We start from the raw sequence: 12,522 nt of genomic DNA, 5'->3' as shown, positions 1-12,522 counted from the left end.
TTTGCCAAGTGCCGGTTTGGGTAAACACTTTCCCCATCTCTGCACTACAGCTGTATGACAATAGCATGTCTCTTTAGCAAGCCTCCAGAGAGGGGCGTTTTAGGTTCTGCACGGTGATAATGGTTCTGCAAGCTGTGCGTATGAATACTGATAGTGTTGTTGGCCTCGGGCCTGCAGCCGACTTTAGCTGCTGTAACCCGAGTCAGTCTCTGTGCCTAGAATCTGCCGCAGGGTTGTTCTCGCTGTAATTGAAACAAGACTTAAATTGCTCTTTGTTCACCTTAATCTCCTATTATCACCCTTATGTATGACGACAATGTTTTACATGTTTTGAAGTTTTTACACTTTCTTTTCCAAGAAGTGAGGTTCTTTTTCAATGAAGGTTTTATTCAGAGGAATAAGTGCAGGCATTAAGTGTTTCAAATAAAAAACACATTGCAACTGCTTTAGTAAATCTGTTGACATGGGCTTTCTGGGACAGTTTTTGTTAACTTGAGACTGATGCTTGCACACACTAATAGATGCTTGCTTCGTTTAGTTTTAGTTTTCTATACCAGTGGGTTATTAATTGTATCTCAGCTTGTTGTGACATGAAAGAGGAAGCACAACATGACGGTGCTGATTACAAGTACTAGATATCTCTAGTACACACTGGAAGTGTTTACCAACTTTTATTTCCAGCAAGTAGTTAGGGAATTGATAGGATTTCATCTTTACCAATTCAATTTACAATTCCTGATCAATTGTTGGGTGGAGAAAGATTACACAAGTGTATTCTCGCAACCATTTTGTGAGTTTCTTTCCTCCCAATAGCTCCAGTCAATGAAAAATGAAAAAAATCTTTACGTCATCGTTTCAGAAACATGACTGTTGCAAAGAATCGATAGAAGCGGAGACGGGTGATTCAAAAGAATTGGAAAACTTGAAATGGGTTCTTAAAGGGAACAGTAGTGTTTAGTTGTAGGATAATTACAGGGTCATTGCATGGGCTCTGAAGTACAACCATTAACAGAAGGTAATATTATGAATCCTTAAACATCTCTTATTGTATACCTGCTGGGTTATCTGTCTTCTTAAATTAGTCACTACAGCGTACGTTTTTTACTTTGTAGTTAATTTGTGTTGTTTCACATAGTGAGCTACTTTATTCTGTTACCTCGTGACTGAAGTCCGAGAGTCCTTCCGTGTGTCAGGCAATCTATTAGGTAGTTATTACAGCAGGGATCATTAATCAGTGTGACTTGTTAACAATGCTGTTCTTGTAGTGACAGACAGTCCATTGTCCCTGCAGACAAGCTCTGTTTCTCTGGAGCACTTCATGTGATCTCTGCGCTGTGCTGTCACCTCTTAAGCCTCCTCTCTGAAGGGATCCAGGTCTGGTTTCATGTGATGTCAGCAGATCAGTACAGATGTGTGAATACACACAAATTGAGTCATTCAGTCATGCCTTGGCCTCATTGTCAAAAGACTGGCAGCTCCACAGGTTCCTAATTATATTTGGTGTTGTTCTGCATTTAGGGAATTGGGCTGGACTCTGTTAACATTAATACAGTGTGTGAAATGTGTCATTTAAAAGTAACCAGTTTAATGAAGCATCATAATGGGTTACAAAGGTATGCAGTAGTAGCAGTAGTAGTATGCATGCATGTAACTGTGATAAACAATGTTATCATATTTTATTTTGTTATTAGCATTAAATAAATTCCACCTATGTTAAACAATTACCTAATTTCACACTTGTTTGTGCTGGAGCTGGACTAAATTTAGTTTTAGGGTTTAAAAAGCAGGCTACCCATTATAGGTGGCCAGTGAGATGAAACTATCATGGTTTGTCGATGGAGAGTAAATCGTTAAAGTACGTTTTTTTCTTTCTTGGTTTTCGTTTAATGTTATTTAGAATATATTTTTTTGCCTTTACGCGAGGGCTGCTCTCACGAGACAAATTGACCCAGAGATGCACTCTTCTTCACATTGACCTTAACAGTGAGTGGGAGCTGTAAAAGGATATCTTCCTGTATCCATTTTATCTCTCCCCGGATGAAATCCCTCCCAAAACATGATTATGCAAGTCGTTCTTGCATAATCAGATTCAGAAAGCGAGAGCTTTACCTCCAATACCATTTGTATTCCATGAATCAGTCTACCATGTAAGTGACTGTAATGAATGTCAGAGGAAGATTTGTAAAGCGTCTCCGTTGAACACTGGAGGTATAAGCCTGTGCATGCCCAGCATCCCATCACAGACACCTGAGCTCTCTTATCATCCGCTGCATCACAAACACGGACGCTGTAGGACAAACGGCTCCCAAAGTCAACAGGCCAGCACTTTCAGGAATGTCGAGATAAGGTTCTCTGGAAAATCATCCAGATGACATTTGTGTGTCTGTCTCTGTGTGTGTGTGTCTATAAATATGTTTTTATTAGCATGCTGCAGCTGAGGCTCTGTCTCTATTTAACTGACTTCCTGTGACACGTTGGAGACGCGGTGCCAATGTTGACCGTGGCATTGACTTTAACCTCCAACCTCTCTGCTCATCAGCGTGTCGAAGGGAGCAGCAGATGAATTACAATTCTCTGACCGTCTGTCATCATACCTTTGTCTTTAATGGAAGCAGATGTCCTAAATGTTAATACAAATAGTTAGTCGATAAATCTGGTTTGAGGCTTCTGTGACCTCTGACCTCTAGTTTAAATTCGACTTCAATATGGTTGATTAATGAGTTCTTAAAAGAGGCTTAGTAGGACAGTCAGAGAATACATATGATTGAAGGATTGCCTGCTCAAGGCTCTCAACATGACGCTGGCTTAATGAGGCCCAGCAACAATTGAAGCTAACAGCAAAGGATGCTAACACTGCTGACGGATCTAACAGTGTTAACCAGGGGGGCTTGAAATCTGAGGGTGAGCATTACCCAGGAAATACAGCACAATGTTATCAGTGGTAACAGGCGCCGTTTGAGTCCTCTACCGAGTGGCAGCCATTAGCTAGCCAGTGGGACAAACATGGACTCTAGCACAAAATGCCTCTGTAGCCGGCCTGGCTACATAAACAAAGAACACAGAGGCATCGAATTCCAACACACATGGAGGGTTGACTTCATTCTCTGCTGACTTTACTCCACTGTATCTCTACAAAGAAAATAATTGTTTGCTCTATTTTAATGTTTTAAATGATTTATTTATACCTTAAATACTCACATTAGCATAATAGCACTTCTGGCCGGTTTACTTCAGAGGAAATGAAAATATCCTGAGAGCAGATACAACCTGTGTGTCATGGGAAGCCGCTGATGATGTTTGTGTATTTGGTTTGGCTGAATACCCAGAGCTCCTTAATATAACCCTGCTGGTGCTTCCTTCAGTATTGAGGGTCCTCTGTTTTTCTGTTGTTTCCTGATGCGGCACAGTGTTGCCCTGGCTCCAGCATTCCTGTCTGGGAATGGCTGAAATCCAGTGGGGATTGCGCCATGGTTTGAAATTCATCCATCTGGCAGACCAGGGGAATGCACCTGACAGGAGTGTGATGATCCGCCTCTCTGTAGCAGCTTCTTGGATCTCCACACTGAACTGCCTCGAGCTAGATCTTACTACAGAGGCCCAGGCTTAATGAAAGACCCATCGGGAAAATTACAAATCTAATTCTCAATTTCCTCCCGTGTGTGACGGTGCTATGTCATCTTATTTCCCTTTTTCCTTCTCTTGATTCCGACACTGTAGGCATTTCAAGGTTACTAATGCTAGAAAGCCATATATATTGTACTAAGTCTCCACTTATCGGCTGAATGTTTTCTTTAAGACAAATGGGAATCAGATGTATTTAAAGGGATGAAAGCCAACAAGCTGTCTGCATGAGTTTGTTTTACCACGGTCTGCAGCACGACCTCTGCGGGAAAGAGCACATTCTCTCACAATCAACCGCTGTTAGATATGTACACTACCTGTCTGTGTGTATACAGTAAATGTTCTGTTATAAAGGGAATGACACTGACAAGGATAAATAGTTTCCTTAAACCTACCTCTTGCTTTCTTCCTCCTTTGCAGGCATGGAACAAGATGTGCAGGAGAGGTGGCAGCGGTAGCCAACAACGGGATCTGCGGAGTCGGTGTGGCATACAATGCCAAGATTGGAGGTGAGGTTAAATACTGACAGGTTAAGACAGATTGATTTAATCTCACCGGGCCAAACCTCGGTTTTTATCTCCGTTTTCTTTTTTGACTGCCAGAATATTTGAAATACTGAAATAGTGTTATTTTCAGTCGATTTCCCAGGCACAGCAAGCCTATGAATCTGTCTGAACATCACCACAGTTGTGATGGGGATTGCCAACTCTCTGTAACATCATTAGTACATCACTGAGTAACAGTATTGAAAAAGCAGTGGCACGCAGTTTGAGAAATGATTTGGTGCCATAGCTTTTAGGGAATCTGTGTTAAATGAATGCCAAATGTAATGCTCTTGTCTTGTTTGCAAGTCAAATGGCTGATTTAACTCTTTTCTAATGTTCCAGTAGATCATTTAGTGCAGGCAGAAGATGATATGAGTTCTGTCCTTGCCAGCGTTAACTCTTTACAGATATCTGGTTGTGCTGGTGGTCTCTAAAGTAAGAGAAAATAAACTTTTTCGATTTGGTATGAATTCAAAATTGCTATATTTATAGTCTGTTGAAGGCCATACACCTACTATAAGATTAGCCAGAATACATATTTGGCAGGATCTCAGTGCCCCCCCCCCCTGCTGTAATGACAGCCCCTGCTGCTTTTGAGTGATGCATGCGCTTCAAATCTGATGGTGTCTGGCCAATCAAGTGTCATCTCCCAATGTCAGTCAACCTCTCAATGTGTGCAGGTGGGCAAGTTTCTCATTTCCATATTGTTTTTGTGTCTGAATGATTTCCGTTCTCTTTCTGGCTTTGCCTCTCTCATTGTTGGTTAAATGACTACAAAAACTCGAAAAACTCCTGATAATTGATCAAACGTTGTCATTTTGAAAGCGAAATGCCAAATATCTTTTTGTGGTAGCTTCTTTTATGTGAGGAATAGCTGCTTTTAATCTTTATAAATTGATATTTACAGACATCACATACATGTAGGGTTCTTGAACATTTGTCATGAGTTATCTTTATTTCTGTCTAACATTTTCTTGTTAAATGAAATAGCTGAGAAATGAATGGCATATTACTTGACAATCACAATAGTAGTTACAAGGCAAGTATGGAGACAAGGAGAAAGGGATCACAACTGAATTAACTGTGTTTGTAGATGTGTTGACTGAAAATCTTGCAGAGAGCTTTAGGCCTCATCGCAATCAGGCATAATAAAAAGATGAAACAAACGCTTGAGTTTCAGATCTGTTGGAGACAAAACAGACGGGGGAATCTGTTCATTTATGAGAAGATACAAAATATGTGAGACTGGAAAAATATTATGAAATATTAATCTGTTTGCTGCTCTAGTTTTCACCCTGAAGAGTTGTTTCTCACTGCCTACAGGGGGAACAGTTTTGTAGTTTCTGTTCCCGTTCTTCAAATAAGCTTTTTTCGGTTGATTTGTATATTTTGTTTTCTCACTGTAAACAGTTTATTTTCTTTTACATTACATGTCACTTGTTAGACGCTTTTATCCAAAGCGACTTCCATACTCAATACTGTGGGCAATCCCCACAGGAGTAATTTGGGGTGAAGTGTCTTGCCCAGGGACACAACGACATGCTGACTGCAGTGGGGTTTGAACCTGACCCCCTGATCCCAACACCAACGCACAACCCACTGCACCGCACTCCGCCTTATTAAGGTTTTATTACCTCCATGAAGTTGAAGCCACATATCAAGACTAAAGTTAGTTGATGGTGTCGTCACTTCACTGGTACAGCTGAACATGTGTTTTATATTTGTGATTGCTTCTGTCTTGTTCCTGTGCTGAGGGTTTGTTGTAATGTCTGACTCCAGGATTGTGTTGTCTTTTTAACCGAGGAGCGGCTTTATCCCAGTGTATGCTTTCTCATTTCCTCTCTGCTTATCTCAATAGCCTCCAGCATACTTTTAGCTCTCATAAAGTTCGAACCCCTCATTAAAGTGGCATGTAGAGAAAAGATTTTTGATGATTCCAGATGGTAAGTGGGAATATACAGCACGGCATTCAGCTTCTCTATAATGACTAGTGGGCTGTGTGTGATCATGTAGGTGGAGGCCTAGTGCTGTGAAATCCTTCACATGTGGATTTATCCACACTCAAGGCTCTCTCCGATGGTAGGATGAGAAAGTCAAACAAAGAACAGACACTACATAGAAATCTTTCAGCGTGTTTGTGTTTGCGTTTCCTCTCCAGTTTGAAGGCTGTGAAGCTTCGCTAAAGCAAGACAAGAGAAAGAGCACGTCGTCTAAAAATGGATCTTGTTTTTCTTAGTCCTTCCTGGCAATGCCAACTCCACAAAATCAGTTTCAAGATAAACTTTTGCAGACTGGAAACATTGTAACTTAGGTTATACAAATATTTTATTCAAATATTATTTTCAGGTATAATTTACTTTCAAAACTTGCCTCTAACATTTGAACCTTGAATGTCTTAATTCTGACGGTAATCAAACCTCGTAAAAAGGTGTAAGGTTCAAGTTTGGCCTTTTTCCCCAAACACAAGTTCTTTAGACATACCGAAACGTTCACTGAACATTAAACTGAGACTCTCAGAGCACAGAGTCACACAAGAGTCCTTAAAAAAAACGGAGCTGGAAGCCCGACCGACAAGCAGCATTCTCCAGAACAGCAGAAACAAAAGGCAGGAACTCAAACTGTCATGTTAAATCCAAAGCAGCAGCACTTATTCAGGCCATCCTATTCATCTAAGTGGCCAGGGAGAATGTATTGGGAACGCGGAGGGAGCGGTGCAAAAGCTTCTGTGAATCCTCTTCGCTCAACATCACTTGAAACTTGACCCCATGCCACCTGCCGTTCTGTAGCTCATCACTCTCAAAACACTCTGGTGAAATATCTCCAATGCAATTTCAAACACATATTGGCTAGCTTGGATCTTCCAATATTCACTGATTCTTGGGAGTAAAAGTAGAGTTTCAGGTGAGCTGAAATAAAAATGGAGCTCCAATCAAAGTCCAATTAATTAAACATTGGGTTGTCTGCTCAGAGCTGCTGTTCAACATGTCGGGATTGGCGCTTATTGACTTTCTTGCCAAGAGTTAGATGAGACGATCGATACTGCTGTAATATCTGTCAGTGTAGTTTTATTCTGCAGCCTCATATCAAACCACATCCTGTCGTTGTTAATAGTCTTTATTCTAAGCTTAACTAACTAGATGTAGCCTCATATTTGCTCTACACATCAAATTGGTCTTGTCTATAGAGCTTGGCAGTATGGCCAAAATATTCTATCATGATATAGGTCATTTTATATCTTGATTAGGTCATATATAATACATTGAACGTAAAATAACAAACAAAACCGAGTCTCTAAATGATATGAGCACAACATATTTCCCTTAGATGTTCTGATCAATTTAAAGTAATATTAACGTTATTTTTAGACGACATACTTTTGTAACACATCTCAATATATTTGATTTCATCATGATATGATTCCATTGAAAGATACAAATGTAATAATCACCTAGCCATACATGTACCTCTGTAAGAAAGGGAATACGTTTACTGTATTTCCCAAAAAGTTGAACTGTGCTAGAATGTTCTTTACCTCCATGAAATGAAATCCTATATAGAGAGATGTGCCCGACAACATACTATCATTTACATTTCAACCCCAGTAGTTGGTACATTTAAATGCTAAATGTACTTAAGCTTCAATATGATCTGAGAGTTATTGAACGATCTACCATGAGCTCCTGATCTCGGGATAGACGGATATTTGGGCTGAAAAATCCTTGAACCTCTTGATGAAAAACATGGCCCTCCTACAGAAGTACAGGCTGCCATGGAAACACTAGCAGCCTGTTTGATGCTTTTGGAGGACTTCAAAGAGCACGTGCTTGGTTACTCTAACCCATATAGAGCAGCATGGAGTAACCTGACCTGCAATGCATCAAAGAGAGACATTTGTTTGTTTTTCAGGTGTCTTTGATATCTCACCACTCTCCCTCTGTGAAGGAACTTGAGGACAAGCACCGACTCTCTGTTTGCCCTCCCTTCTTTGTTTTGTTGTGTGTTATCTGTGGTACAGCACTTCATCAATAACCATTGATCTCAATGAACCTTGGCTCGGTTGTTCACTTCTTTAGAAATAAGTCTGATTCAATTTACACTTGGACAGTTACACTGATTTCAACAAGACACATAGAGGGAGACATCTAATATTCATCTGTTTATCTAAAATTGACTGCCTCTGAATTCTGCTGCAAACTTGACGAAGGCAGTTCACCCACAATGCACCGGATTTTCTTATTTTTCTGTTTTTTCCGAACGAGTTCAGGCTCCAAAGCTTTGATTTACATGGTGGGGGCTATAAGAAGGTCACAGTGTATGCACAAATAAAAAACACCAGCAGTGTGTGCCGTGCAGTCTAATGTGAGCGGTACAAATACACACAGGTAATGTTTATCTTTGCAAACAAGAGTGTAAATATGCTACTCAGACTCCATCGCAGCAACATTGGTTTGTTCAAACACATGTCAAACGATGCTGGACATGAGCTACAACACCAGCAACTACATCACTGAGCTGCAGACTAAGAAGAGCTACAGATTCCTGAGATTCTCAACACCTGCAGCACCTTTTACATTTCTTATTGTGGTCTTTTTTGTGGTAAAGAAAAGTGCTGATTTGGCATTGCACTCATAGGACCTTGGTACACTCATATTTATGATATTTAGAACCACTAAGGAAAGATCCAAATTGATTCAACAGCTTCAGAGATATTGACTTTTTGGTTTGTAACTTTAATGTTTCTATTCAAAAGCTGGCACCTATTACTCAAAGTGCAAGTTGGCTGACCAGAGTTTTGTGTTTGTTATGGTAGCCGAGTGTCTCTTCTCCAATCCCTTTGGTTCTATGTTTATTAGGTTTTCATTATATTATTAACCTTAAAAAATCTGTATGTACTAAGAAAACCTTTCGTCATTGTTTATTCAGGTGTGCGTATGCTGGACGGAGAGGTGACTGACATGGTGGAGGCCCAGTCCCTCAGTTTGAATCCCCAACACATCGACGTCTACAGCGCCAGCTGGGGCCCGGAAGACGACGGCAAAACTGTGGACGGACCTGCCAAACTGGCCAAAGAAGCTTTTCTGCGTGGAGTTACAGAGGTTTGTGTTTGAGAATCTTTGTGTGAGACTGAAATTATTTACTCCGTGTGTGTAACTTCCTTTTAGCGGCCAGTAATTGAACTGTTCAAGCATGAGAGGACACACAAGCGGGAAGAACAAAGCAATTTATGACCCTGACAATTATGAATGGAAGGGAATGTCCTCTAAAAGCCACCACGGAGTAAAATCTTTAAAAGTTAATAGAAGAAGGTGCACTGAGAGAAATTAAGTATGAATAGTCTTTGTTAGTTGAAAGGTGCTTCTTTAATTGCAACCGCTTTTATATCTCAACTCTTTCAATCTGTCAGCAGAGGCATTCAAGTGCGTCTGAAAAATAAATAATTTCAATCATAAGTTGTCTGTGAATTACTGATTCAAACCTATTGTTCAGTTTCAACTTATTGAGTAAAAATAATCAGACTTTCAAACACATTGCAGAGATTTAAAAAGGGGTCATTCTGAAAACTCTTCTATCAGCATTTGAAAACATGGCAACGCTTGTTTTATTGCACAGGACCGTGTCAGATATGTAAAACGAGCAAGTGAACCGAATAGATCAGAGCACCCCATGAATAAACACATCCATCCACTCTCACACTGGCTCTTGTTATACAGCAGTAGGACTCCGGGCCTGTGCCACAAAGCTGATTGAAAGCGCTGACACTGACTACTAAGATAATTGCCAGAATGACAGTGCTGTCAGATGTTGTTGTGGGTGGTGCTTTGCGGGGCTTGATCAATGCAGAGAGAAATGGTTTCACTCAATACGATAAAGCGGCTCTTAGATGAAAATTATTGCACTTCAAAGGCTGAGAGGTTGGATGATTTATCACAATGAGCTGTTGTCATATGGAGCCTTTCTGTATTACATTGCTGTCCTGCGATGTTTAGTTGTGTATAATTTACTGAGTGACCACCCGGCTTCTGTGATGTATGCTGCCTTTTAACGGGCCCCTTTTCAAACGAGTCCTCAAATGAATTTCCTCCCTATAATTGGGATTCCAATGAAAGATTGAATGAGATTTTGTCCTTTCCTGGTCAAAGGCATGAATGAATGAATAAAAGAGTCCGTGTTTTGTTTTTCTAAATCAGTGGTTCTCAAAGTGGGGGGCGCGCCCCCCCCCCCCCCCCCCCCCCCCCCCTTAGGGGCGCACAGGCATGCCAGTGGGGGCGCAAGAGACCAGGAGGAAAAATGGTTATAAAAAAAAACATTAAAAAAAAAACAATATTTTGTTTGAAAAATTATTGATTCGAAAATAATATGATGGAGTACAGTACTATTGCGTCTGGGTCTCTGTGTTTCATTAAAGCTCGACTCTGTTTGTGCGTGTGGAACAAGCCATTTTGTGTGCGTGCGCGAGAGAGAGCGCACCTGTACTGGAGATCGTTGTTGTTAGCTTCTGGTGCTAGTCAGCTACGCTAACGGATATACAGTGTAAGGACTTTTTTCAACAACAAAGTGGAGGACTGTCAGACTGAGAGACTCAGTGAACTAAAGGACTCTCTCAGTGTTATCTCAGTGGGTCTCAAATGTTTTGGTCACCATTAATGTAAACAATTATTTCTGAGGCACACCTTTATATGATCATTATAGCTATAAAAAAATAAGAGAATAAATGAAAAACAGGTATAAAATAGTATATGACAGTAAAACAAGAATAAAGTTTAAAAGGGTGATTTGTAAAATATCCATAAAGAAAATTAAATCTGTTTACAGTTCTGTTTCAAGTGGGTGGTGTTGAGAGAGGTATCCATAGATCTCTTGATTTTGCTCTCAAAGTGCACCAGATTGATGCTTTTAACTTCAATAATTAAAAATAAATTTTCCCGGGGGAGCTTGCCCCCGGACCCCCCTATGTGAGGTCCACACACCACCCATAAAAATAGCACGTTACCCCTGCTTACACCTATATGCCGTGAGCTGACTATCGAGCCTTCATTGTAACTGTCACACTGTGTAAATGTGTAAAGTCGAAAATTCAACTGTAGCGCCCGGTATATTAATGGGAAACCCTAAATGTTTGAGCACCCTCTATGAAACGTCAAGCTACCCCACAGCACCCCCAAAATAAATCTCTGGCGCCGCCACTGAGCCTGACTATTTGTGTTGGGGGGGGGCCCAACTTTTTTTTTCCTCCAAAGGGGGGGCCTGACAGAAAAAGTTTAAGAACCACTGGTCTAAATCTACTGTACGTCCCTGCAGGGTCGTAATGGTTTGGGCTCCATCTTTGTGTGGGCTTCTGGGAACGGAGGGAGGGAGCTGGACAGCTGTAACTGCGACGGCTACACCAACAGCATCTACACGCTGTCCATCAGCAGCTCCACCCAGAACGGAAACGTCCCCTGGTACAGCGAGGCCTGCTCCTCCACCCTGGCCACCACCTACAGCTCTGGAAACCCTAAGGAGAAACAGATAGTGAGTCGTTGTTGTCTTTCTCTCCTTGTGTCCCTCATTAACTGAGCTTCTGCTTTCATCTTTGTGCTGAGAATAATAAAGGTAGGTTATTAATTTCCGAGGTGAAGTTTATCCACAGCTTCATTACAGATGATGACATGTTTAAATGACAATACATTATCAAGGCTGTATCCGTGAAGTCTAAAAAAACATTTCTGTCCTGCTAAAAAGTTTGAAAAGCTGATTTGGTTTCAACATTTTGAACTACTGTCTTTTACCTCCATATTTTCTTGCCGTTAGTCCTTCTCTCCTCTGTGTTTGCTGGCATAGTGCTGTAAATCTAAGCAGAGCTCAACCCTGTCGTTTACTGGAAGGAGCTGATTGGACAAATCAAGACATTTGACAACTTAACATTTGAAATGTACAATGGGTGTATACTCTAAAGTCTAAACAATGATCACACTTTCAGTCAATGGTGTACCAAAGTAATGTTTTGTCTATTAACTGCCACAGTTTATGTGCAGTGGTTAGGATTAAATAAAAGAGGAGGAGATTATGACCAGATTATTTTATCTTTCAAAGTTGTTAAACCCCTTAGGAATGCAGCTTAATGTATATCGAATGCATTATCATTTTGTACAAACATGGCTCCAAATATTTAAGTTATCGACTAATCTACCAATTATTTTCTTGATAAACCGATTCTCTTCAGAATCAGAAACAGGTTTATTGCCAGGTAGGTTCACACGTACGAGGAATTTGACTTGATGTTATGATGCATACATAAAATATAAAACAAAAAATGTTAAAAAGTACTGATAGCAAACTATATTAAGAACACTGTTGTTGTTTTTTTGGTCTTTAA

At 40.5% G+C, this 12,522-nt stretch overlaps 1 protein-coding gene across 3 annotated transcripts in view; it reads left to right on the top strand.

Moving 5' to 3' along the window:
* Positions 1-12,522, top strand: part of furina (furin (paired basic amino acid cleaving enzyme) a) — an 85,257-nt gene that overhangs the window by 57,354 nt on the left and 15,381 nt on the right. For all 3 annotated transcript variants that reach the window (XM_079663700.1, XM_079663702.1, XM_079663701.1), the window contains exons 7-9: positions 4,042-4,130; positions 9,090-9,262; positions 11,466-11,678. In XM_079663700.1, the coding sequence (XP_079519826.1) occupies positions 4,042-4,130; positions 9,090-9,262; positions 11,466-11,678 (475 nt within the window). The remainder of the gene's footprint in view (positions 1-4,041; positions 4,131-9,089; positions 9,263-11,465; positions 11,679-12,522) is intronic.

The sequence above is a fragment of the Notothenia rossii genome (genome assembly GCF_949606895.1).
Source record: "Notothenia rossii genome assembly, chromosome: 2".
Taxonomy (NCBI): domain Eukaryota; kingdom Metazoa; phylum Chordata; class Actinopteri; order Perciformes; family Nototheniidae; genus Notothenia; species Notothenia rossii.
This window is presented reverse-complemented; position numbering and strand designations above follow the sequence as displayed.